This window comes from Lagopus leucura, unplaced genomic scaffold (assembly GCF_019238085.1).
Source record: "Lagopus leucura isolate 7727_CA_CO unplaced genomic scaffold, USGS_WTPT01 Super-Scaffold_100039, whole genome shotgun sequence".
Lineage (NCBI taxonomy): Eukaryota > Metazoa > Chordata > Aves > Galliformes > Phasianidae > Lagopus > Lagopus leucura.
In genome coordinates, this window is record NW_024962288.1 from 1,051,766 (window position 1) to 1,077,359 (window position 25,594).

Below are 25,594 nucleotides of genomic sequence, written 5' to 3' on the forward strand. Positions count from 1 at the left end.
GTGTGAAATAAAAACAGAAACAATCACTGGAAGTTTCTCAACTGAACCAGCATCTCATTGCTGACCTGGTGAGCCAGCCCTAGACAGATTGCAATACTCATTCAGACATCAACATTCCTATTCGCTCTGCCAGTGGTAACAGCTGATCTAAAACCCTGTCTTAAGTGATACAGTTCACCAAGGAGGTATTAATTACAAAACTGCAATAGTCCTCAGTCTGTATTTTGTGTGGCAGACCAAAGAAAAGCCATTACCCTCCATTTTAGAAGTCTGCTTTCAACATTTAGGTCATTTTATTTCTATAAAATTCAGAAGCACTGAAGAAAACTGAACCAAGAAGGAACTAAACTATCAAAACCTAATCATTTTTTGTTTCAGATGAAAACTATTTCTTACCCTACCATTTATTAAGGTGTATCAGTATTGCAGAAATTGAATTATCGCTGCCAAAATTCAAGTGGCAGAACCTGCAGGAAAAGAAACTTCTGAAACAAGTTGTAGTAGTAGTGAAGAGCGAGGTCAGAATGACTACGATCTACTTAGTTTACCAGCAATGTGCAGCTGAACAACAGAAATTCCTAGGCTTACAGCAGTGGTACTTATTAAATCCAGTAGAACAAATTTCTGGACATCTCATCTTGAAAATATTAAAAAAAATAAAGCTCATATTTTGGTTTGAGAATTAAGTTCACAGTTCTTTAACCTATGTGCAAACATGGCCTTACTGATCTGAATTACTGATAGAGGGAAAACAGTGTTACAGCTTGCAGACCTATCTCTATGTCACTGGCAGAAGGAAGATCCTTTTCACATTCTGGTGTTCTATGCATTTCCTTTGCTCTGCTAAGCATGTCGATATAAATGCATCTCCCAATCTCAAAGCCAACAGCACGAGGAGGGAAAGACTCCATAAGAAGCTAATAGCAGTATGTTTTATGTGGAGATGAGTGGGTGAGAGGAAGTAGCAAATTCCTTCGCTACACATCATTTAACAAAGAACTACTGCAGATATTTCCACAGCACTTTGAAAGCACTTGAGAACACTTTTCTGCTAGCAGACACAGAGTACAGAAGCTTCAGGAAAACAAACAGGCCCAGAGAGAGACCGCTCAGCTCCTCTACAGAGACGCCATCTCTCTGCACCCCAGAAACAAACGAGAGACAGTTGGGACAATACTCTTCAGGTCAACATCATGGCAACAGAACCAATAAAATTACTTCCACGCTGAATAAATATGCAGTCCTAAGCTGGAAAACTAGATTAACAGCATACATCTTTTTTACTGTGCAACACACTCCTCGTGTCCAACCTCTGGAAAGGACTGTGGCACACAGTGCCTTTTGCTGCCTGTGTCATTTATTCAGGTTGAAGCAAGCAGAGGCTCACGAGACAGCTTTCAACATGCTTTCCATATTCACATGCTGTAATCACTGGAACAAGGCACCCAGGACAGAAATTCACAGCAATCCCCTGCACACTTGTCATGCCCTCACCTCAGACTTCTGGCGGTTGCTCTTGTGTAGTACAAAGTTTCTATAAGGGGTGTTCTAAAGCACAACAACAGTGAAACAACATAACACACTTATATCATAGTGCATCACAGATATTCGTTTGTATTGACAGCAACAGAAGATCTGACTCTACAGTGAAACATTCTCATTGCTGCATAAATAATATTATCCAATTAGAAACCCGTACTGAGTCTTTAGCATGTGCTACTACACACTCACAGCCAATGGCAGGTCTTAGCTACACTTTGAGCTAAATACAAAGTCATAATTGCTGACTGCTCCATTCAAACACAAAGGCAGAGCAGAGCTCAAATATCAAGTTAAGCAGCCATAAGTACAAAACTCTAGAGCTACGTAAAACCTTTGAGCAGTTAAACAAAATATTACAAAAATAAGGACCAAAGCAGCTTAGCGTTATGCAAGGTCCAGGAGTCTGAACTCTGTATGCTGTAGCAATGAAATACTCACTGAATTTTCTTCATCTTCTTGATCCAGCTCACGCTGTTGTGCCTCCTGGCGTTTCAGTTTGATATCCATCGCTTCGTTAATCAAATCGCGCAGAATTGATGCTCCTTTGGCACTTTTAACAAATGGGTGCTGTGTAGTATGTTAAAGTTAGTAAGCACTGCACCTGAACCAGCACCTGACAGTAAAACACTGTTACTGTGGCCCATTTCCAATCAAAACTGATGATTAATTCAATCCCTTGCTAAAAACAGAACAAAACAAAAAACCTTCTGCATTGTGCAGGAGGGAGACCTGTCTGCAGACAAGATCACAATGAAGGCACCACTGCTGTGACACCTGGGCTCATTCCCTACCCACAAGCCCCACTTACTTCTCACCAACTGAACTGTCAACAACCAACTACAAATGCATACATCATTCTGAGCAGTTACTTTCACTTAGAATCATAGAATGGCTTAGGTTGGAGGAGACCTTAAAGTTCATCTAGTTGCTTTCTGGTGGTTTAAGAGACAGGTACTTGGCATTGCTGGTGAGAATCTGAAGGATAAAAAAAAAAAAGAAAAAAAAAAAACCAAAAAAAAACAAAAAAAAAAACACCAAAAAAAACATCCACAAAGATAGGAAGAAGAAATCAGATCAGATCTTAAGGAAGAACTGAAAGGCTGAAGTTGGGTACAAGGCTTTAAATCAGCTATTAGAGAGTGAAATTTGTAATGAGAAGGATAACCCAAGAAATGACAACAGCCCAAGGGGCACAGCACTGCCTGCACTACAGCAAGCCTGCTCTAGAGTTCACGCTCTCCCAAGACGAGGCAGACCTGCAGAAGCTGTGTTGCAGTAGCACGCTGCTCAGGGCTCTTGACAAGACACTGCTTCACGAAGTCTGTGAAAGCATCCGACCAGAGCTCTGGTTTCCGAAACGTTGGAGGCGGATTGGTAGGAATCATGAAAATTGCCTAAAAACAGAAGAATATGCCAGGTTTCCAAACCAAGTTTAAAATCTCCTCACATAAATACATAAAAACATATACAGGCACTAAAGAATGATACATGCTTCAAGTTTGCTGCTTCAGAAGAGTCTCTACCAATATTTTATATATTAAACTGCGCAGAGGGAGGATAGAGCAACAAATCAGACTTTTCTGACTAGGAGCTTACACGTCTGTCTGAGCCATTAGCTGCACCAAGAGGTGTGAATCTGCCATTTTAAAGTCTTAAAAATATGTGCTGGTTTGAAAACAAAAAAAAAACATTTTGTATAATGCACAGCATAAAATATATTTCTTCACACTCAACACTGGAAGACTCAGCCGTGCCTTGATAGATGAGGATCACGATTTTCCTTCTCCATTTTACATTTAATCAACAGTACAACAAAGTGACAGAAAGCAAATCATTTTCTCTAAATCATACACAAGAGGGCATCTTGATACGTCACTCATCCAGCTGTCGTAGCAAATCACAGATTTTGCATCGCAATACATTTTAAAAAGTCACAGTCCTCACCCTCATAGGATGAATATCTGCATATGGTGGTTTGCCTTCAGCCATTTCTATTGCAGTGATTCCCAGTGACCAGATGTCTGCAACACAATTGTATCCAATCTCTTGAATCACTTCTGGAGCCATCCAAAACGGGGTCCCTATAACTGTGTTCCGTTTTGCCATGGTATCCTGAAAAGAAGAGCAGGATAAAAATCCAGACCATGGCAACTGTTATTAGCCACAAATATTCATTAACGATTTACAATCTTAATTATCTTCCATCTGCACATGTATATACTACCAGGTTAAGCAAGACAAAGATATGGAAAGCTGCAGAGAGAAACTGAAATATGCTGCAGACATTAGACACGAACTGAAGCAAACAGCAAATGTTATTACAAACCATTACTTAGGTCTAACAGCTCCCACAGAGGAAGCCGTGCTGCTGTCATAGTGTCTCACTATGTTGATGTAAAGTGCTGAAAACACTTCTGAATGTCTCAAAGTCTCCACAAGCACATGACATTAGAAAGAAGACCAGAGGGGTACATAACCATCTTGGTTTTACTTACTGTGAGTTGTCCTGCCACTCCAAAATCTGCAAGCTTAGCATGTCCCTCTGTATTTAGCAATATATTTCCAGCTTTGATATCTCTATGTATTTTCCTCATAAAATGCAGGTACTCCAGCCCTTTCAGCGTTGATTGTACTATCGTAGCAATTTCCTCCTCTGTAAGCTAAAAAGAAGCGTTACTGTCAACCTCTCGGTTTCTGAGATGGAACACAGTGGTGTTTCAGTTTATACCTCCCTGAGATTTACAGACTGTTATTTAATTGCCTTTATTAAAGGTTGCCATACTGACTAATAGAGGAATAAGTATACTTCTAGGCAGCAACCTTCAGCATTACATATGAGAATTAGCTTTCGACCAGCATACCTGCACCACAGCCTTCCACACCTAGTAACTCTTACCCTGCAAAGCCAGAAGCAAGGCAAAGCAGTCTGTCATTCAGAACCTGCCTGGGTTTTCAGGAATGCCAACCAAATACCTCACCAAAACCTTGCAAGCTCATTACATTAGCCAAACAACCCAAACTTGATCAACATAACCAGCCTTCTTATCTTCAGGGGAACAAAGGACCCACATTGCAGTGGCAGCTGGTGGTTGTTTCAGACACTGAACACCTCATGAGAATTACACCAAAAGCACTGAATGTGCTGCTCAGCTTCCTGAGCCACCACTCCTGCTTCCCATTTATAGCATTCAGAAGAAAGAGTACGTACAGTTTTATTTCGTAACCGAATAATATCAGACACGGATCCAGCGCCGCAGTATTCCATGACGATCCACAGGTCTGTGTTCTTGAAGTAGCTGCCGTAATATTTCACCACATGAGGGCTATGAAACGTGACAAAATGAGAACAAAGGGTCAAATACTGGAGAACAGCACAACTGAATAAGCAAAGGCAAACAATACTGCAGCCTCCCTAAGCAGGTTCTAAAAATTCAGACGTGGAAGTGCCACTGAAGCCCTGACCAAGTGTTTTGCACCAGCCTGAGTCTGCAGCGAGCAACCACAGTCCTGCAAGCCTGTCCTAGCAGTGGTGTCCATGTGACCTGTCACAACAGCAGTTCAGGGAGCTAAAACGTCTGAAAGTAAATCCTGCAGAAACAAGGAGAGATTAGCTTTCAGTCTGCTTTTGCTTCCTGAACTGTGGCAATCAAGTAGGCAGGACATCAATGGAATGAAAAACGGACCTTGGCAAGATCCTGGTAAAGCTGCTACAGAGTGTCTGAAACCAAACAGAAAGATTAAATAAGGTCAAAAGCTGGAAAATAACCGCTGTGGTGATTATGAGGAAAATGGTCAGAACGACCATTTATCCTTTGGGAAAGGTAAAGCAAAACGGCTAAGAGAGAGAACCCTTCTGATTTAATGAGGACAAAGCTAAAGAACAGAAGTGCACTTAACCTAAGGTCTGCCAAATACTTTCTAATGAAGAAGTTCAAGACGAGCAACACTGAGAAGCAGATCACACCCCAGTGTATTCCTTAATGTTTGAGAAGAAAATCTTATGCTCTGTTGATTCACACAGTACGACTTCACAAGACTAAATTTGTTAGAAGTTTCATTCTCTGAGCTGCCACCAATTATCTTCGCTTAACAATAGTGAGAGTGAAGAGCAATAGAGTGAATCACTAGGAACATAGTTTTATATTGCTAATGTCATTTGTTTTAAATGGTTTTCTATGCCTAAACTCCCTCAAAATAGCATTTCTTGAGGCTGGACTCAAACCACAGGAAGAAATTTGTATGTTTTATGCTTCAGTCACCGACACAAGGTCTTCTGCAGCCCTTGCCCTTGTCCAGCTGAGTTCATAAAATGACTTTTTCCATAAGAAACATGCAGACAACCAAAGAGCCAAACATCAGCCCATAAGTTATTCTCAGCATGCTAACATCAGCAGACAGCTTGTCACGCACTGCAACCTGCACTGTAAGTACAATTCTGCCACCTAAAGCAGATGACAGCACGTACACTGCGCACATGCAAGAGCAGTCATGCATTAGCAGCTCTCATCCACATACCCCTTGAAAACCCAATAAACCAAAAAAATCTCTCTCCTAGCGTTTTCATATCCCAAAGCTTGTGTGCAATTCACTGCCCCTTTGGACAAGGGAACTGGTCTAACACACAACCTCATCACTGCTGCCCAGAAGTTAAGGTGCATCAGGAGCACTGCAGGAGCTGCTCACACGCTTTGCTCTGTGCTGGCAGCAGGTGCAAGGTTATTTCACTTAGTCAGCTTAATGCTCTCACATTGCAAGCTAAATTGTTGTTGTCTTACCTTCACTTGGGTTAACACTACCCAAACATGACTCAGCTGATACGGGGTAACTTGACTGTACAAGTCCAGCCTTTCAAAAAACATTGAAGGCAACATCATCGCTTTTATGTGACTACATGCCAGATCACAGTCAATACTTTCTTTGCATACTGATGATGGGTTTTGCAGTACACATTTACCTGTCACACTGCTGCATTATGGATATCTCCTTTATAATCTCTTGCAGGTCAGACTCCACAGGAACCTGTTTGATTGCAACCACCTGACCCGTCTCTTTATGAATAGCTTTGAACACACTGCCATAGGAACTGGGAACAAAATATTAAACAAATAGTGAATACAATAATATTTTTAGAACACAAAAAGCATGATAATTGCAATTGCAGACTTGAGAGGAAAAAACAAATCACCCTCCTGCTAAGAGAATTTTTCAATTTATTTACATAATCAACCCACAGCTTGCATACGCTGTAACAACCAGCAGCATGCTGAGATGGTCAGAAAGGAGCCAACCACCATTACGTGCCCACAGCTTTGGAAGAATCCAATAAAGCCAGTTCTCTCCTTCTCTGGCACACGGTACTGCTGAGCAACGGTAAAAACCACAGCTCAGGTCAGAAAGCTTTGCTCACTCATCAGGCACTGTTTACTTTATTTCCACCTTCTTACAGCAGCTAGGAAGAATTCCCACTCTGTTTTATAAACGAAGTGCTTAAGGTGGTAAACATACTATTTAGTGCTCCCAACACAAGTGGCCCTAGGAAACAGAAGCTGCCTGCCATCACACAGACCTCCTGCAGAGGTACTGGGATGAACTGCAATGCCTCGAGTCACTGCAGCTGCTACACTACCACATACTTCTACAGTAATAGGATCATCAAAAGTGAAAAATCAAAGCCCATCGAGCACATATTAGTTACACACATCTGTTCTTTGATAAATGTACTTAAGGCACATTGTCACATAGCACATACCCTTCTCCAAGCTTCTCCAATACATCAAATACTTCTTCAGGCTGTTTGGTTAAGCTGTCTTCATCCAACTTCTTCAGCTGCCTGTGTACGTAAGAATAGAGAAATTTCACTTAATTTTATGGCAGTTTGGGCTCTGTTGAAACAGAAAAATTAAAAAATGCCATTTAAACTTACAAAAGGCTCAGTATAAAGTAGGTTGCTTATCAAATAAGTTTATTTCCCATCATCAGAAGACCAAACATTAGCGTTATCTAACATCAGAAGAGGAGTGAGAGTTACAGAGCACAGGCTTTGATCACAGACACACATCTACAGTCCTTCTTTGCAGAACACACTAAGGGATCTGCACGCTGGTGGCCAAACCCTAACACAGCACAGCAGCCTCTTGCAGCTACTGACCATACTGCTAATGTTCACAGTTCTGTCTGGAAAGTACATTACACTAAGGGCACGCAGAAGGGAACGCAGGGCATGCAGAGGGGAAGGCAGCCTTGTCTGATGCGTTCCATACATATTGTAAGATGTTTGCTTTGAGGAAGGAGGCAGTACTGCACTAATCTCACTTGTACAGCTTTAATGACATTAGTTTAACCACTGGTTCTGTGCCTAGACAGATACTGCACAAAAGAGGAAGAGCCAGCTGGAGTTGTACTGCGACCCCTCGCTTATCAACCTAATCCCCAGTACAACTTTATGGAGATCCCACACACAGAACAACACGGAAACCAACTACACTTGTTTCAGTTCACTCTGCCATGCTGACAGCTGTTCACCAAGAAACTTCCTACGGCAGCTGAGCGCTGTATCTTTATAAATAAAAGGCACTACATATCCTATAAAGACATGTTGGAGGAGCCTCTGGTTCTGCCCAGAGAACAGAAAGCTGCAGGGAGACCTCAATGCAGCCAAAAGGAGATCATAAACAGAAGGGAAAACAACTCTTTTACATGGGTGAATAGCGACAGGATAAGGGGGGGATGGTTTAAAATGAAAGGAGGGAAGGTTTAGCTCAGATGTCAGGCGCCGGAACGAGCTGCCCGGACTGGGGGGAGGGAGGCAATGCCCCAGCCCTGGGGCCGTTCAAGGCCGGGCCGGTCGAGCCCTGGGCAGCACAGCGGGGGGTTGGAACGCGATGATCGCTGATGTCCCATCCGACCCAAGCCGTTCTATGGCGCTAAGGAAAATGTTACAAGGACAGACGGCACACGTACACTAAAACAGACCACTGTACTGCCAGTAAACACCGCCGCTCCGCACAGACTCGCTACGCTCCTCACTAAACATGCACTTTTCTCCCTTTTTTATCGCCGTGCAGAGGCTCGGCGCACAATGGCTTCCTGCAGCGGAGGAAACGTGCCGGCGAGTCAGGAAGTGGCGAAACGCCGAGCGAAGGAGGCAGCCGCTTCCCGCAGCGCTACCGTCACCCGTACCGTACCGTGCCGTGCTACGCTGTGCCGTGCCGTGTCATGCTATGCTGTGCTGTGCCGTGCCATGCCGTGCCGTGTCACGCTATGCTGTGCTATGCCGTGCCGTCCCGCTTTCACCGCCCCCAGCCCGAGCACAGCGCCGGACGAGAGCGCCGGCACCCACTGCCTCCCGCCCGCCCGGAGCCCCGACCGCCGCCCTCAACCTCAGCCCCGTCCCAGCTCCCCCGCCCCGTCCTCACCGCCGCGGGTTCCTCAGCTGCACCGTCTCCATAGCGCCGCGGACGGCCGCTCCCTGCCCGCCGCCCTCACTCCTCCATCGCGGCCCCGCGCCGTTTCCGCCCGCCGCCGGAAGTCGCCGCCCTCACGCGGCGCCGCGCGGCCCAGGATGGAGAGCGCGGGCAAGCTGCGCCGCGCCGGCAACGATGAGTTCCGCCGCGGGCAGTACGGGGCGGCCGCGGAGCTGTACAGCCGCGCACTGGCGATGCTGGAGGATGCAGGTACCGCGGGGCCGGGCGGGGCGGGGCGGGGCGGGGCGGGGCTCGCCGCACCTCACCTCTGTGTGCCGCGCAGGCGAAGCCGCCGCCGAGGAGCGCAGCGTGCTGCTGGCCAACCGCGCCGCCTGCCAGCTGCGGAACGGCGCCTGCCGGGGCTGTGTCGCCGACTGCTGCGGGTGAGCGAGTCCTTCTGGTCCCCTCTGCAGCGGAAAATAGACCGCTCCCCTGGGGTTGATGGGCATTGAGATCTCGGGAGCGGCTCCAGAGCTGCAGCCCTTCCCTTATGGTTTCCATCCCCGAGGAAAGAATTCCCTTCTTTCCCCCTTTAGTTCGTTACGGTAGGAAATGAGACAGCGGCTCCCAGCCCGTTTCCCACCGTTTGGCACCGCCGTGTGTGAGCACAGACGTGCACTGCTCAGCGCTCACAGGACACGTCCAGTTGCAGGCAGCAGGGAGCTCCCTGAGGCCTCTCTGCCCGCTGTCACCTTCTCTCTCCCCGTCACAGAGCTCTCACCCTGACCCCGTTTGCCATCAAGCCCCTGCTCAGGCGAGCGGCTGCCTATGAGGCCCTGGAGAACTTCGTGCTGGCTTACGTGGACTACAAGACTGCCCTGCAGGTGGACTGCTCCATACAGGCGGCCCACGATGGGGTCAACAGGTAACCCCCACTGCACGCTGCTTTCTGCCTCTGAGTGCTGCAGTCTGCTTTGCTGCTCCAGGCTGCCCAGAGATTGTGGGTGCTCCATCTCTGGAGGTGCCCAATGCTAGGTTGGATGGGGCCCTGGGCGTGTGGTAGGGGGCAGCCAGCCCACGGCAGGGGTTGGAAGTGGATCAGCTTTAAGGTCTCTTCCAACCCCAGCCTATGGATCAGAGCCCTGTTTTGTTTCTGCAGCGGTGTCAGAAGCGTGCTGTGTCCTGAGCACGTTAACAAGATGGCTGAGGCTCTGATGCTTTGTGCAGAGGGCAGGCTGGGTCATGCTCCCTGCATGTGCTAATGCCCTCAGCTCCTTTCAGGCTGCTGGCACATGATGGAGGCCTGGGAATGATTTCTTGCTTTGCCCAGTACTTATTTTAAAAGAAAAATAATTTACAAGTTCTGGTGTCCTGTGCATTGTGCCCCCCATGCAGATGGGATTGCAGACTGCTGAAGTCATTTTCTCTTCTTGGAGGCGTCCAATTCACTGCACTGCTTGCTGAGGAGTGACAAACATCCCCTGCCCAGCTGAGCACTAACAGTCCCAGCCATTGTCTAGTGGTATTTTTGGCCCTGCTAACATGAAGACACACTTTTCCTTAACACCCTGTCTGTAGTTGAGATGTGTGTAAAGTTTTCAGTGACAAGAGGAGGTCCTCAGCATGAGTCAGGTTAAAAAGTAGTCCCCCCAGCTCCTATGCTATCAACCAGCAGGAGTGCAACCACCAGCCATCTCTTCCAGGATGACCAAAGCTCTGCTGGAGAAGCACGGGGCGAACTGGCGCAAGAAGCTCCCACCCATCCCCAGAGTCCCCATTGATGCCCAGAGAAGATGGAGTGTTCCTTCTGCAGGAGCCCCCACAGGAGATACTCCCCCTGGAAACACACCACAGGGTGACCCAGGTGAGAGCCCTTCAGCTCAGCAGGGCTGCAGACTGCGAGGCAGGCTGCCGTGCCTGCATGGTGTCTGTAGCTGGGTCTGAGAGCTGCAGGAACATGGGCTGGCCGCTCATTCTGGATCCTTTGATCTGCATCTTGCCTCTGGGATGGGGCTGTTTGCCTTCTGAGAGGCTGGTCTGATCTTATCGCTTCTATATGTTCTGTATTTTTTTTTGCACTGCTTCCAGCCCAGACTGCTGCTGGCACAGAGAGAGCTCGAACGCTTAAGGAAGAAGGAAATGAACTCGTAAAGAAAGGAAACCATAAAAAGGCAATTGAGAAGTACAGTGAGAGTTTAAAGCTCAGCCAGGAATGTGCAACTTACACCAACAGGTATTGCCCAAGTGCTTTTTGGCATTTTATAAAAGCCACTTTGGAACTTCTGACACAGCTGTCTGGTGGTTTTTCCAGACAACTGAATTTAAAAAAAACAAACAACAAAACACCCACACATTTCCCCCAAGTACAATCTGCCCTGTACTTTGTATAATGTTCTTTGATCAGATTCTGCAACAAGCCCTACAGCCACTCAGCCTAGGACTGCTAAAGGCTTCATCCCTTTAATGCTTGTCTGCCAGGACTGTATCATTTTGTTATTTGTCTGCTGCCCCACGAGCCACAAATTGCACTCTGCTGTACTCAGAGTGCACTTCTGAGATGAGCAGAGCATGTTCCAGAGTGGCAGAGCAAGGAGCACGTTGCTCTAAAAATGCTGGGTTGTTTTTTTTTTTGCAGACTGATAAACTGTTTGCTATTTTTTGCTCTTTTTAACTTAAGCATTGAGCTCTGATCAATGATTCCTTAGCATACTCCCTGGTTTGGGAGTCCAGCTTTGTGCTGTGGCTAGTTCTGTGCATTGCAGCCGTAAATACTGCTTTTAACCAAAGGATTCTAACCAGGTGTCTGTATTGCAGAGCTCTCTGTTACTTGACTCTGAAGCAACACAAGGAAGCAGTGCAGGACTGCACAGAAGCTCTGCGATTAGATCCTAAAAACGTTAAGGCATTCTACAGACGTGCTCAGGCACTTAAAGAACTGAAGGTAAGTCAGGAGTTTTCGACCAGTTTTCAGGTAGGAGCCTGCTAATGCTTTTCAGCACGTTTTAGAACAGCTACACTGATTCTGGTGCTCAAAAGCAGCTCAAAAAACAGTCCCAGGCTGTTGTGTTGCCTTGCCTCTGTCACTGGGTGTAGTTCTCCAGCAGGAGACTTAGACTGCATTTTCAGTGCACTAACACTTACAAATTCTTTTTCTAGGATTACAAATCAAGTATTGCTGACATCAACAGCTTGTTAAAAATTGAACCAAAGAACACAGCTGCACTGAGACTACTGCAAGAATTGAACAGAGCCTAGGGTAACCAAGCAACAAGGAAAGCTTTTTCTGCTGCAGAAGGAAGTTTCTCCCTTCTGATGCTGCAGGGACCAATCTGAATGCAGGATTGGTACTGAGATCTATCTTTAATTGCTGCTGAGATGTGGTGCATTCTGTGCCACCACAATGAACGTTGTTAGTTGTTTGATATACAGTTTGTGTATCTGGCTTTAAGATTATGCAAAGTTTTCATGCACTTGCCTGAGAAGGAGGCATATGGGTGAACTTCCCTGGTTGAAGTCAATGTGCCTGTACCTGCTGGCCTCAGGGACTTTATCCACTTGGCCAAGATGCACACAAAGTGCTGCTCTTTCTGAGAAGTTACAAACTGAGAGTTTTCTTAGTCCTTATTCAGGTGACAGTTGTGCTTCATTTGTGCTGCTATTAAGTAGGGTTGCTAAAGGAGTGCTGCAAGAAATGCTGCAGTTGCCTGAGCACTGCATACCACTCTTAAAACCAAGTCATTGTTACATGCACAGGGCTGAGCACATTCCCTCTCCTCCCTGACACCTGCCGGCCTTCAGCTGAGTTTCTGCTGCATGGTGTGACTGGGCAGGTGTTTACAGCAGCAACTTTCTTTCTTTTATCTTTAATTATTCAGCACTTATAAGAAAACCAACAGCAACTTCAGCCTGCCTTGGTCTGCTGTGCACTATGTCACAGTACAGGTGCTTGGGCACTTTGCAGCTTGTTTTTTGGTCAGTTTTTGTTCTGTTAAAAGTTGAGCTTCTCTGTGCCTTCTGGAACAGTTGCTACAGGGTGTTACAGGGACATCCCAATGGAGGGCTGGCTTACTACTTCCATGTATGTTTATTCTTCTTGATCTATTTTTTCCTGTGGTACTGATGGCACTGAGTTAAAATGGTAGATTAAGAAACAGTTGGAGTTATTCTGTGATCTGTTGGAAGTGTTCACATTAAAATGATGTTTATTTTCACTCTTGGAGTATTTTTTGTATGGGATGGAAGGCATGGGGGAACTGGGACACTTTCATGCTGCTTTATTTCATTCTGTTGCTGCTTTTTTAGTCATGATGCTGGACAACACTAGATGTGATCTAACAGCTTACAGTAATGATCCCAGCTGTTAGTACTCCAGGCAGATGCTCCACTGAACTGAATTCAGAAGGCAGACATTACTAATGCTGTTACACTCCTGTAAGACAAAGACTTATCTTGGCCTGACATTAAGGAGCTCTTTGTAAGTCCCAGAGTTATACTCCCTCAGCTGCAATACCACCAGGGTTTGAAACACCTCCCCCCAGGGCAAATTTTGCTTCCTTAAATCCCCACCCTCTACCACTATAACTCCATTGACCCTGCACCCACCTTTCCCCAGGCTGTTACAAGGTAAGCATGATGGACTTCAGGATGTGAAGCACAGGCCAGCCATACACAGATAAGCAGAGGAATGTCTCTGAACACAGGAGGAATCTTATTTAAGAGCCTGCTCTCAAATAAGAGCTCTCCTTTTAACATCCCTGTGTTATCAAGGCTGGCAGACACCTGCACTGTTCCCACTACAATTCGTTACAGTGCTTCTAAGCAGCAGCAGTCGTTATCTCTTCCCCCCTGTCTGAACACAGCAATGCCTTTTTGCTGTCTTATCTCTAAGACCTTCCCCAGTAAAGTGCAATACCACCAAGCAGACACAGACCAAACACAGCAAAATGATGCCATGCTTCAAGCCCAGGTCTCTTCTGCTCCTCTCCTCCTCTTTTGTTCCAGCAACCGTGCTGCTGACTGCACAAAGTATTTTCCAGGCAGGCAAAGATGTTGCAACCCACACGGGCAGTTGGAAGGTGCTTTTCACAGAGGCTCTCCCTCTACCTCGCTCATGTACCACCAGTGACTATTCCAAACTAGACTCCAGACCTACATGTGCACTGCTGCTCCTGCCTCGACCTGCTGAAGCCTGAGACCTCCCTGAGGAGTTCAAACAGGGAGCTACTCTGAGAACTCTACAGCATTTTCTTGGACTCATGAGTGTTCAAGTGGCAAGTTTACATTTCCATGTCAAGGTTTTAAGGACTTTGTTAATATCCTTTCTTTGTCTGTTCCATATTCTGCTCATCCTGAACTACTGCTAGCTGTTTTCTTGAAATGACTTCTAGTGCTGTCAGTGATGCAACAGGCACTCCGAACCGGTATGCTGTGCCTGAAGAACTGCTTCAGACTCTAGGCAACAGAATGAATTTCACCAGTACAATTCCATCCCAGCTCCTAATATACATTTCTCATATGCAATATGCACTTTCCTCTGTAGAGAAAAAGTATAAAAGCTTCCAGCCAGTTACACACTGGGGAAAAATAACCAAGAGGAAGTAAGCATCTCACTGATAAGGAATTGTCTAAGCAGTGCACAGCTCAGGCTGTGGCATCCTCTATGAAGAGACAAAGTATTTAAAGAGCTCAGAGCAGGAAAGAAGAAAAGCCCCAGGAAAGAGTCCCAGCTGAGCAGAACAGTGGCCATGGAAGAGCAAATGTGTAAGTGCTTCTATTAAAATGCTGGAAAGAAAACAAGAGGTAGGAGGGATGAATCAGTAGTGAGTTGAGGGGAGGGTGTGATACAGCACAGAAGGAAGAATGAGACAGCAGTGCCAACACAAGATGGATAGAAGGAAGGTGGGCTGTGCCGATGGAGGTGTACTCCTGTGAGCTAAAGGAAGCAGTCAAACAAGGTCAGTGTATTGATTGACAATCCCAGGTGTAATTCTAAGGAAGCACTAGAGACAGAAATTCCACTCCTGGATGCAGAGTAGAGCATTAAGGCCAGGATGACTACAGCAAGTGCAGTATGCTCAGGAGTTACTAAGAGCAGACATCATTAATGATAGGTCTTAACATCCTCCATGCAATTATTGGTGTTTTCAGCCCGTCAGCCTGAAAATACACAGGAGAAGCAGCTTTTGATCCACAGTAACTTCAGCTGGGTCTCGTGCACCACAGAGCCACATGCAGAACAGTGACTGGCAGAAGGTTCTCAGCCCCAGCACTCCTGCAGGCATACAAGCTCTATTATAAAAGAAGAGCTGCAGGAAGAAGCAGTGTCTTAAAACAGGGAAATTTAGAAGGGCTACCTAGAAAGGATAAAATCCATGTGGATAGTGCCAAATTTGCTTAAGGACACCCTCTCAGAGAGTGGAAGCATCAGGAGAGCTGCTGGTCAGCAGTTTGTGTGGTCCTACATGGTGCTTTTCCTGTCCCTGAGGACTGTCACCCTGCCAACACCAGGAGCTTCAAGCACTAATTGCAGCAGCCTAGCTGACACGTGTCTCTCCTCCAGCACAAACCAAGGCAGAGTATTTGCTGCCTTTCTGCAAAGGAAGCTAACTCATGCTTCGGAAGTGGAAGCATCAGTTCTTTATCAGCATCAGCTACAGGAACAAATAAAACTACAGAACCCAGTAAATTCACTGAAGCAACGATTCATCTGCACTCGTCATTTCCTGGGCAACTGAGTCAGACTGAGTTCCACGTTACATTTCACAAGATGCTTTCAGAAGAGAATTAACTTCTACAGCGGTGCAAGGAGGAAGTGGTTCTGCAAGACGCACAGTACACACAAAAAGCAGGATGGGGCATTGAAGGCAAACCAGGGTCAGTGTGAGGGCACAGTTCCAAAAGCAAGGTGAGGTGAGGCGGCTGCTGCTGCTGTTCTCAAGGTTCACTCTCAGTCATGAAGTCTACAAGGAACACAAAGAACCCACACACAGAATTTTCAACCGCTAGAGAACAGTTTAATCCAGACAGCAATTCACAGGTCAGCTCTGAGCTTGGATTAACACACAGATTCCTGGTGATTACAAGTCAAGAAACCATCATCTTCAAAGAGGTACGTGAGAGGCCTAATTGCTTACTAATGAACCCATCCCACACTCAGCTCCAACATTTTAAAAGCTTATCTGCTCACAAGGTTCTGCAACGACAGTGGAGAAATCCTAGGGAGGCTGCACCAGTCCTTCACTGGACACACAGGAAAGCAAGATCCTTCCCTGTCTTCCTTTCTGATAGCACAGTTGTTACTGTCATAAACACGTGAGGAAATAAAAGTAACAAGTGCCACACACACAAAAAAACACCACATGCAGAATTGTGTCTTTGCAGTACAGTTAAGCCTGGAAAATGGAGGATGAATCACCTGATAAAAAGTGAAATACTGCACACATCCCTAATTGCTCATCAAGCTTCACTTGGTCTGGACAAGAAACCCAGCTCCCAAGCTTCAGAGGCACAAGCCACAGACCCTGAGCAGGCGGCAGCTCATGCAGCAGCGCTGCACCTACCAGGGCTCACTGCAGGAACGGGGCCGTGCTGCCCTTGTGTGACGCCTCCGTGGCCTGGTGCGCCTGGAGAACAGCAACTGCTTCCTCAATCTGATGAGAGAGCACATTTGGGGAAATGCTGAGTTGCACCACCATGGGAACATAGTGCACAAGAACTGCAATAGCCCAGGTTCCACATTTCAAGGGAGTAAAGAGCTTACATAAATACTAATCCAAGTCTGCTGCCCGTGCCAGAAGATGGATCAGCCCTCAAACCTCTGCTGTCTCCTCCCTAAGGGAGGGCTGGAGCATTTCTCCTTTTCCATATAAGTCACAAGTGGCCAGAGAGAGAACTCACACCTCTCCAACATGAAGCTGGCTGGCACTGCCCAGCAGAGCCAAGGCTCCTCCAAAAAGATGGCAACAGAATAGTGAAAGCGAGTTCTGCCTCCAAGCAGCAGCAAGAATATGCAGTAACTCACTTTCATTGTTTTGATGGGAAACAGAAGGGAAATATTCACTAGGACTATGCCTAAACTAAATGGCAATTTGCCATTTAATTGCTGGCAGCAATTCTCACTCCACTTTTCCCCCCTTTTGCTTCCTATCCACCTCCAAACTCAGAGCTTGGCTGTGCTTTCAGAGAGCTGCTGACCTCTCTTGCTGGAGACAGGTAGGCATGCTATCAGCCTGGGGCTCTTTCTGTTTTCCTTTCACTATGAAAAGGAGCTGTTTTATCTTTCTGTGGTATCAAAGTCCTCGGCCACAGCCAAGGCCAGAGTTCTTGTCTAGCATTTGCAGCAGTAATACTACACCATTATCTGTTTCGACACCACATGCCCCCTACCTTGGAGTGCAGGGATTCAGGGGACTCCAGCAGAAGCAGCAGCTCTGAATTGTCAATCTCCAGCAGCATGCCTGTGATCTTGCCAGCCAGTGAGGCATGCATTGCATGGATCAGGGGGTAGAGCCGCTCACCTGCCCAAAACACCAGGGAGGATGTCAGTGGAAGTCCCCCGCAGTCCCAACTCTATGCTTCGCTCTTACTTCCTCAAACTGCTCTGCTCCCAGCCTTCTGCTGAGCCCAGAGGGATTTCTCACATGAAGGGAAGCTGTCAGATGAAGTCAGACAGCTGCATGGAGCAGCACGGGCAGGATGGAGCAGTGCCTCTCCTGCAGAGTCCACCCCACTGCCAGGCAGTGAATGCAGACAGAGAGGAGGCTGCTCGTTCCATATCCTTCCAACACAGCCTAGATAATTTTTTTTCCTCTTCCTTTTTAAAGCAACATAATATCAGAGAAATCCAACACAGGCTTAGAGCTTCTCCTATTATCTATGCATTCCCTAGCACATGCAAGTCCATCTGCCCATGCACACACAGACAGGAGGATCTCTGGCAGCCTGGACACCCACCTATCATTTGCTTCTGCTCCTGTGGAGGCGCTGCTGCGAGCATGGATGCCGTCAGCGGCTCCTGCCCTTGGACGTGCACAGCAGGTTCTCCCACCTGCACGAAGAAATACAGAGAAGAGCAGCAGTCAGGCTGGAAGCAAAACACGAGTTGGCCTACAGGAACAGTGCTGATCCTTGGGTGCAAGGATGCGCAGTGGGGCATTTTGTCCTCCAGAGTCACCACTGCAAAATCTGGCACTGCCTGCTTGGATCCCAGTGCAAACTTTTGGGGAAAACCAGAGCCAGGCATCACATCTACAGTGCTGCAGGATGAGCACCTGGAACTCAGGAAGGGATTCCATCACACCGGTTAGGACCAAAACCAAAGCCTGGCACTACCTGCTGAGCCCCAGGTGGCACATTGCCCATAGGCTGGATGTTCCTCACAGCCAGGGAGTACTTGTACTGCGGGGCACCCCGCAGGGTGGGCGAGGAAGGCACCCGGGCACTGACTGTCTGCGTTCCTATGTTGGCTGCAACAAGGAAGGAAGAGATTGTTAAGCACTATCCCACTCAGCCCCAGGGCAGCCAGCCCCTATGCACACCCACTACTGCAGGGCCAGAGTCAGGTCCCTGTGGCACTCACCCACTCTCTGCGCCTGGGGGGGCACACGAGGCACTTGGGTGGACGCCTGTCTCATGGTGCTGATGTTGGACACCAGGCGCCGGGGCTGCACAGCAGCCCTCAGGATGGGGGTGGCTGCAGGGTACGCTGTTGGAGAGATGGAGCACAATTAGTGAAGTTTCTGATAGAAAAAAAAAAGCATGGGAGGAGATGTGCTGGGAGGTGGCCGTTGTCAGGGAATGTTTCTGTGGTTAGCCTGAGCCCCAGTGCCTGCCACCAGTGAGCCCTACATCAGGACACCGCATGCTTCTCGAGGTGACAGCTTCCCACGGCCTTTGTGGTGTTTAAGAGAGCGTTCTGATCCCTGAACCAGCCCAGCTGACAGCAAGGGACAGATGGATGCACTCACAGGGAGGCCGGGAGGGCTGCGCACTCCAACGAGTGGCAGGACGGACAGGGACAACTGGGCTGGGGCTGTAGAAAGCAGCTCTGGTTTGCGGCTATGGGAGGAGAACAAGTTATCTGAGGTGACTGGGGAGCTGATCTATATCAGATCAGCATGGCAAAGAGCATCTCAGCAGCCAGGCAAGCCAAAGACCTGCTTCTAATCTTACTGCCTGCGTTTCCTCCAGCAAGACCATTTAACTCCTCCCCATGTGCGTCTCCATTTCTCCAACACTCCTGGCTCCCCTCATTCCATTAGGAGATTCCATCTCCACACTCAAATCCTTCCACTAAACTTCTTAGTGACCCAAGGGGCACCCTAGGGCTACCAAACACCAGCTCCCAGTAGGAGCACCTGAGGCCAGCTTTCCTGCACTGACTTTGAAGCCAGGTACTGACACCAAACAGCATCTGTGCAGAACAGAGATACGCTCCCAAATCCTACCAACCAACCCCAGCTCCTCCCCACATACAGCAAATTCAGGTCCCCATGCAAGGCTGTCCCTAAAGGACTCACCTGAGGGATGGGGGGGAGAAAGTACCCTGGGGGAGGCTGGAAAGAGCCAAGAAAAGGGCCAGGCAGTGCCCTCATGGTGGCCAATCTCTGCATGTACTGGTTGGTGAGAATTGCTTTTCTCTCCTCTTTCCTTTGTGCGAGTGCAACGTAGAGAGGCTTAGTGCTAACAATCCGTCCGTTCATTTCAGTCACGGCCTTGGTAGCCTCTTCTGGAGAGGAAAAACATACAAAGCCAAACCCTTTGCTGTGGCCACCCTCTGTCATCACCTAAAATTGGATTAGAACAACACAACTAAGTCCACAGATCAGCACAGCCACGCACAAAGCACACATGATCAGGGCCTTCCCTGCATGTAGACAGCGGGACAGGGGGACCCCATGGCACCCACACCCAGGGTTAGACAGATTATAGGATGCTCCCAGCTGTCCCAGCCTTTCCCAAGGAAGGAGAGGATGTGTCTGTGTGAAAAACACAGGTTTGCTAAGTGCAGAGGTCAGAGCCCAGGCCAGCTCAAGATCTGCGATCTCCCTCAGCCCTGCAGAACTCTGTGATGCTGCAGCATCTGATGCTTGCTCAGAAGCAAGCAGAGTTGCAGTGTCACACTGGCCCTGAGCTATGCTAGCAGCTGTGCAATATTCAGAGTGATTTGGCTTTAAGGGACCACATCCTACATTTCACTGAGGCTTGGATAACTCAGCAAAGTTAACAGGACTTGCTGAATCAGAACTGGATAAAAGTGACAAATCTTTCATGCTTGGCTTGAGATACAAGCCATCAGTAGGGAACTGTAGTTCAAAAGGACAATTGCCCCAATCCCTCAGAGGGCTGAGCAGCCAGCCAGCAAAGCCCAAGGACCCTCAACCCCTTACCTTGGCACTGGTGATGGTGCCATAAGGAGAGAATTCCTTCCTCAGCCGTTCATCATCTATCCCATCATCCAGGTTCTTCACATACAGGTTGACCCCCTGCAAAGGGGCAGAAAAAGCAGCTTGGCCTCCTCCCAAGAGTAGATTAGGATCCCAAGATTTACAGCAGGTTTTAAAGCTGTTGTTTCATCAGCAGCTCAGCCAGCAGGTGGGACAAAGCCCAGAAAGCACCCCAATGAAATCAGCAACTTCAAGAGGAACATGTGCTTTGCTCACCTGGGGATACACACCCAGACAACTGCTAAGAAGTGGCTTCCAAGAATTCAAAAAAATTCCCAATTTTGAGAATAAAATTTTATTTAGGGAAAAAAAAAAAAAAGCAGAGCAGTTTGTTAACCTGGACTTAGAGCTCTGTGCTGACATTGCTTCCCTGGATGTTAGGGAATAGCAACTGGATCTCTGTGTGCTTACCTGTATTGCAGAGGGCACACCCGCAGTGCAAGCACGTGCCAGAGAGCACCCCGTTCCCCTTACCTGGTACCTGCTCACTCGCTCCTGCTTCATCTGCTCAAATTTCCTTTTCAGCTCACTCTGCCGCTCCAGCCGCTTCTGTGCCCGGCCCACGTACACCATCCGCCCATTGATCTCCTTCCCATTCATGTCAGCCACGGCCTGTCAGCAGAACGCAGCTCTGAGACCGGCAGAACTCTTCCCCGCTGCCCCAGTCCCACAGCAAGCAGGCAGGAGCTGTGCCTTCACAAAGCCCACCCCTGCCTGGCCAAAAGGCTGGCTGTACAGCTGCTGCTCGTTCAAGCTCCCGCAGCAATGCTGACACCGTGGCCAGCGGGGACATGGAGCTCCCACTCCAGGACAGGGGAGATCTCAAGAGGTGAGCAGAGCCGGCAGCAGACAGCCAAGCTGCCCACCAGCTCCACAGCAAGGAGCCGCTTGCCTTCTGGGCTTCTTCGTGCTTCTCAAAGTTCACAAACCCAAAGCCCCTGGAGCGCCCGGTGTTGTCCATCATGACTTTGACGCTCAGCGTCTTTCCTGTAAGAGGGAAGGAGAACATGGCTGTAAAGAAAGCTCACCACGGGACCAAACAAAGCCACCACGAGACACTGGCCCAAAGAGAAGACTGGGAGGCAGTGGGGAAGAGGCAAGCAGCACGAGGAACTGCCGGATCCCTGCTGCACTGTGGGGAAAGGAGGCTGTGGGAGGCCAGGATGATCCCTCCCATCCAGTATGCTGCTCTCATTGCTGTTGGCTTTTCAGGCTCTTTGGCCACGAGTTCTCATCTCTTCGATGCATCAACACAAATGTCAGGTTCATATAAATGACATTCACAGATGAGCTGAGCTTGCACTAGGCAAGCATGGCCTATGAGCTGGCACAGCACCAAGCTCTGCTGTGAGAGGCACCCTCCAGTAACAGACTGAACAGGGAAAGCCACCTTTGCTTTAAATTCAAACTCAACATCTCTTATTCCATGGTTCTTAGAACCAGACAGCATTCAAGACAATTTCAAAAACAATTTGTTACTCAGAAATCTAAGGAAACCTACACTTTTCTTGGGTCACCTAATAGTATCCCATCATCGCAGGAAAGTACACACAGCATCCTGACAATGCAAATCTCTGCAGCCCTTCAGCCACGTGGTGTTTTTAAGTAAGCCAGGTCACAAGAGAAGAGCTCTGCTTCAGCCAAGTGTTCCTCACCTCTCTTTGGGGCCCCCAGCTCACTTCCCAGGCATTTGGTTATTTGGCCTCAGCAGCAACACTCACCAAACCTGGAGAATATTTCCCGCAGTCTGTTATCATCCATGTCATCCCCAAAGTTTTTGATGTAGACGTTGGTGAACTCCATTGCCCTAGCTCCAAATTCTGCCTCACGCTCTTTGCGGGATTTAAAGTGGCCAACAAACCTGCAGAAGCAAGCAGAGGACCATAAAACCCTTTATGTCCTCTGCAGGGGGAAAACAAGCACAGGCTCACCTGCCTTGGTACAGGCCAAGAGCACAGCTGGCAGTCTCACCCCAAAAGAGAAACTGACAGATGCCACCACATTGCAGCTCCCTTCCTCCAAGGCAGCTCCAGGCTCTTTGGCAGCCTCTTGCCACAGAGAGGAGAGTAGCCCACAAGATCTGAGGTGACATCACACCAGCAGGGTGCTGCTGCAGGACAAAACTGCTTCCTGCCCCAGACTGTATCACCCAGATGATGAAGACTGAGGACCAGCCCTGCTTTGTAGGTAGTCATTACACTGACTTAACAATAAAACACAGCCCCAGGTCAGGTTCCTCCCCCATCATTAGGAAGGGCTCCAAACCACTATCACGCTGCCATCAGTAAAGATTGCAAGTGGCTCCAGCTCTGGAAAGCAGAAATGCATTGCTCAGCTGTGAAGGGGAAAGAGGAGATACTGAAGGCAAGAGGAAGCAGCCAGAGCAGGGCACACATTAGCTCACAAGCAAGCACCAAGCCAATGGAGCAGCGCCAAGGCAGCCCCAGGGCAGACTTACACCTTGCGGTCATTGAGGAGCATCCCATTCATGGTCTCAATGGCCCGAGTTGCTGCCTCTTGAGTCTCAAAATGAACAAAGCCGTGGCCACGGGATCCATTTTCATCACAAACCACCTACAAAAGCAGAGCAAAGGAAAAGAAAATCCACAGTCCTGGCTTTCTTCATCCTTGCACATAAGTAAGTCTCAGGGAAAACCACCCTTGTTTCCAGTGTTCACCTTCCTTACAGCCTGCTACCAATGCAGCAGAGCTGTGTTCAGGTGTTTGTAGGCAGCAGGTCAGTGATCAGAAGGAAGAAATAAAGGAAACGTGGGGGAAAAAAAGCCTCCCCTGTCCCCAGAATGCTTCTATCCAGGCAAAGGGTGGAAATCCAAAGGAAACTTAAGAAGTGAAACTAGAAAGTGAATTTTAGCTGGTTGTAACACACTGCCAAGGATGTGGGGATACAGCGGGTCCCCTCCACAGTAGCATAGACAGGGATGTACCTTGCAGGACAGGATGTTCCCAAAGGCTGAGAATGTGTCGTACAGGGCTTTATTGTCAATGGAGTCATCCAAGTTCTTGATAAAGACGTTTCCAACCCCTGACTTCCTGAGCCCAGGGTCTCGCTGCGACCACATGATTCGGACAGGTCGGCCCTTGATCACTTCGAAGTTCATGGTGTCCAGGGCTCGCTCAGCTGGCAAAGAGTGAACATAGAGGAGGGAGGATCGTCACAGGGACAGACTCTTTCCATGTCCCAGAGCCCCTGAGACAGGTGCAGGAATCAGGGACACTGCTGAGCATTTCCTTAAGCTAAACAAGGCAGACAACTTCAGCTCTTGCCAGAAGCGCCTGTCAGAAAAGCCTTCACCTTTTAGGCAATTCTACCATTCTGTGCAGTACTGCTGCGGTCAGCAGGATGAGATGGGATGTCAGCAGAGGGAAACTGGGAGAGGAACCTTACTTCTGCTTGGTATAAGCCAACGGGCAACCAGCTGCCCAGCAAAGGGCAGAAGAAGCTTGGACGCCCTTCTTGAGCTCAGAGGGAGGAGACCAATCCTCCCAAATCCAGTTGGGATGACTAGTTAGTGCACCATCTCCCAGCCCCTGAGCAGACACAGGTCACCATCCCACAAGAGCATGCAGACCAGGATTAACGATGGCCCGAACCCAGCATGTGAGGGTATCAGTATCCTTAACAGCTGCCACCCCAGCTCCTCCCACACCCTCCTGAGCCCCAGGTGTGGGGCAGCTCTGCAGGGCTGTGTTCCAGAGCTCACCATCTGCTGGCTGCTGGAAGTTTATGTAGGCATAGCCCAGCGATCGGCGCGAGGCCACGTCCCGGCACACCCGGATGGACAGGATGGGCCCCGCAGGTGAGAACTTCTCATAGAGCATGGCTTCGGTCACGTCCGGGTGGAGGTCCCCCACGTAGAGAGAGGCCAACGGGTAGCCGGGGCCACTGGCGTTCATGGTCAAGCACAGAGCTCAGCTGGAGAGGGAGACAGACACACAGCGTGGGTTGGGGACCGCAGGGAGCAGCGACAGCCTTGCTTTGGAGCCGGGCTGCCGCAGGGCTAGGAGATGTGCCAGAACCTCCGGGGTTGGCAGCACCAAGGGGAGCTCGGGGTTTGCGGGGATATTTTGGCAGGGGAAAACCACTCCGGAGTCACCGGCACACATCGCAGCCCCCAGCACAGCACACTGCAGGCGCGGACCCGGGCCTTCCAGCGCTCAAAGGCCAAGAGGAAAGAAGCGGAGCTTCATCCCAGTTAAGTAAGCAGCCCTTTGCCAGCGAGGCTCCGCGCCAACCAGCGCTGAGGCGGGGAGCAGCGCTGCGGGCGGCCCCAAATCAGCACCCGAAGCCATCAGCGCAGGAACGGCGCTGCTCCCGCCCTGACACTTCGTGCTCGCAGCTCGGGAACCCCCAGCGGTGCACGAAAGCGTTCTGCGGACAACGGGGAGGTGCGCAGAGCAACACCTCCGCCACGGGCACAGCAGAGCAGAGCAGCGGCCCCAGCCTCGCCAGCAGCCCGAGCCCTCGGACGCAGCCTGGCCGCCCCAGGGCAGCGCCGCAGCTCCGGAACGACAGCGGGTAGGGGAGCGGGAGGAGCCGGCCGAGGGCTGAGCGCGGCCCGGCGGGGAGAGCTGAGGGAACCCGCCCCGCTCCCACACTCACACCGACCGCTCCGGCGGCTCCACGCGCAGCACCGCTACGGCCACCGCCCCCCTCTTCCCGCGGCTGCGCCGGGGGCGGAACGGAGCCGCGCCTCCCCGGGGTTCCTCCCCGCCCTCCGCCAGCTGCCGCCCCGCCCCGCCCCGCCCCGCCCCGGGCGCCGTGCCGCTGCGGGCCGCAGGGTTGCTTTCTGCCGGCTGCCAGCAGTTGAAGTCGAAGTGAGCCGTCGTGGGGGAGCCGCGGGCGGGCGGCAGTGCCGGGGCGGAGCGGCGCCGCTCCCGTCGGGGCGCGCACCGAGCGCCGCGGGGCGGCACGGCTTCGTTCTTCTTTGCGGAACAATTGTACCTTCCCCAAAAGATAGAACGACTCGACATGTGTTCACGTAGCTCCTCAGCACCGCTCTACGGGCGGGGATAAGCGGCCAGTCCCTTTCTGGAGCTGACGACGTCGTTAGCGCGAGTAATAGACTGAGAGTTAGTGTTCACTATAGAATTATTTAGGAGCTCACGCAGCTTTAAAGGCAACGAAGATGCTTCGTTAAGCCGCGCCGCGGGGCCGGCAGCACACCCGATCCAGCACAGCACCTC

The 25,594-nt window shown here is 49.3% G+C and overlaps 3 protein-coding genes across 6 annotated transcripts in view; 1 reads left to right on the top strand and 2 right to left on the bottom strand.

Moving 5' to 3' along the window:
* Positions 1-9,042, bottom strand: part of STK4 (serine/threonine kinase 4) — a 39,790-nt gene extending 30,748 nt beyond the window's left edge. For both annotated transcript variants that reach the window (XR_006181179.1, XM_042883635.1), the window contains exons 1-8: positions 8,958-9,042; positions 7,292-7,372; positions 6,497-6,625; positions 4,751-4,865; positions 4,038-4,202; positions 3,487-3,654; positions 2,799-2,936; positions 1,981-2,109 (exon numbers count right to left, since the gene is read on the bottom strand). Coding sequence is in view for 1 of the 2 variants with exons in the window: in XM_042883635.1 (XP_042739569.1) it covers positions 1,981-2,109; positions 2,799-2,936; positions 3,487-3,654; positions 4,038-4,202; positions 4,751-4,865; positions 6,497-6,625; positions 7,292-7,372; positions 8,958-8,989 (957 nt within the window). In the remaining variant the exon portion in view is untranslated. The remainder of the gene's footprint in view (positions 1-1,980; positions 2,110-2,798; positions 2,937-3,486; positions 3,655-4,037; positions 4,203-4,750; positions 4,866-6,496; positions 6,626-7,291; positions 7,373-8,957) is intronic.
* A 61-nt stretch (positions 9,043-9,103) lies between these two features.
* Positions 9,104-13,156, top strand: TOMM34 (translocase of outer mitochondrial membrane 34). Its single transcript, XM_042883607.1, has 6 exons — positions 9,104-9,215; positions 9,678-9,870; positions 10,649-10,809; positions 11,034-11,178; positions 11,760-11,886; positions 12,102-13,156. Exons 1-6 carry the CDS (start codon positions 9,104-9,106, stop codon positions 12,198-12,200), a joined length of 837 nt encoding a protein of 278 aa, XP_042739541.1. The 3' UTR covers positions 12,201-13,156.
* Positions 13,157-15,936: 2,780 nt separating this feature from the next.
* On the bottom strand, positions 15,937-25,073 carry PABPC1L (poly(A) binding protein cytoplasmic 1 like). 3 transcript variants are annotated; one of them, XM_042883636.1, is made up of 15 exons: positions 25,011-25,073; positions 24,112-24,323; positions 23,335-23,528; positions 22,848-22,963; positions 22,111-22,250; positions 21,282-21,376; positions 20,864-21,001; positions 20,333-20,428; positions 19,463-19,729; positions 18,911-19,001; positions 18,523-18,648; positions 18,276-18,409; positions 17,898-17,991; positions 17,331-17,461; positions 15,937-16,594 (listed from the first exon to the last, which is right to left on the bottom strand). In XM_042883636.1, exons 2-15 carry the CDS (start codon positions 24,302-24,304, stop codon positions 16,511-16,513), a joined length of 1,899 nt encoding a protein of 632 aa, XP_042739570.1. In that variant the 5' UTR covers positions 24,305-24,323; positions 25,011-25,073; the 3' UTR covers positions 15,937-16,510. The 3 variants fall into 3 exon arrangements, with proteins under 3 accessions (XP_042739570.1, XP_042739571.1, XP_042739573.1); XM_042883637.1 differs by lacking the exons at positions 15,937-16,594; positions 17,331-17,461; positions 17,898-17,991; positions 18,276-18,409; positions 18,911-19,001 and having other exon boundaries at positions 18,529-18,648; XM_042883639.1 differs by lacking the exons at positions 15,937-16,594; positions 17,331-17,461; positions 17,898-17,991; ... (1 more) ...; positions 18,523-18,648; positions 18,911-19,001 and having other exon boundaries at positions 19,570-19,671.
* Between the last annotated feature and the right edge of the window lie 521 nt (positions 25,074-25,594).

What these genes read in the sequence shown, in the direction of transcription:
- PABPC1L (XM_042883636.1), bottom strand. Translation starts at nt 24,304, where the DNA reads ATGAACGCCAGTGGCCCCGGCTACCCGTTGGCCTCTCTCTACGTGGGG. An exon ending in GCACCATCACCAGTGCCAAG is followed by an intron (nt 19,730 to 20,332) that starts GTAAGGGGTTGA and finishes ATCCAATTTTAG; the next exon opens with GTGATGACAGAGGGTGGCCA. An exon ending in TTCTCCCCCCCATCCCTCAG is followed by an intron (nt 19,002 to 19,462) that starts GTGAGTCCTTTA and finishes CTCCTCCCATAG; the next exon opens with CCGCAAACCAGAGCTGCTTT.
- TOMM34 (XM_042883607.1), top strand. Translation starts at nt 9,104, where the DNA reads ATGGAGAGCGCGGGCAAGCTGCGCCGCGCCGGCAACGATGAGTTCCGC. An exon ending in GGCGATGCTGGAGGATGCAG is followed by an intron (nt 9,216 to 9,677) that starts GTACCGCGGGGC and finishes GAGCTCCCTGAG; the next exon opens with GCCTCTCTGCCCGCTGTCAC. An exon ending in AGGCACTTAAAGAACTGAAG is followed by an intron (nt 11,887 to 12,101) that starts GTAAGTCAGGAG and finishes TTCTTTTTCTAG; the next exon opens with GATTACAAATCAAGTATTGC.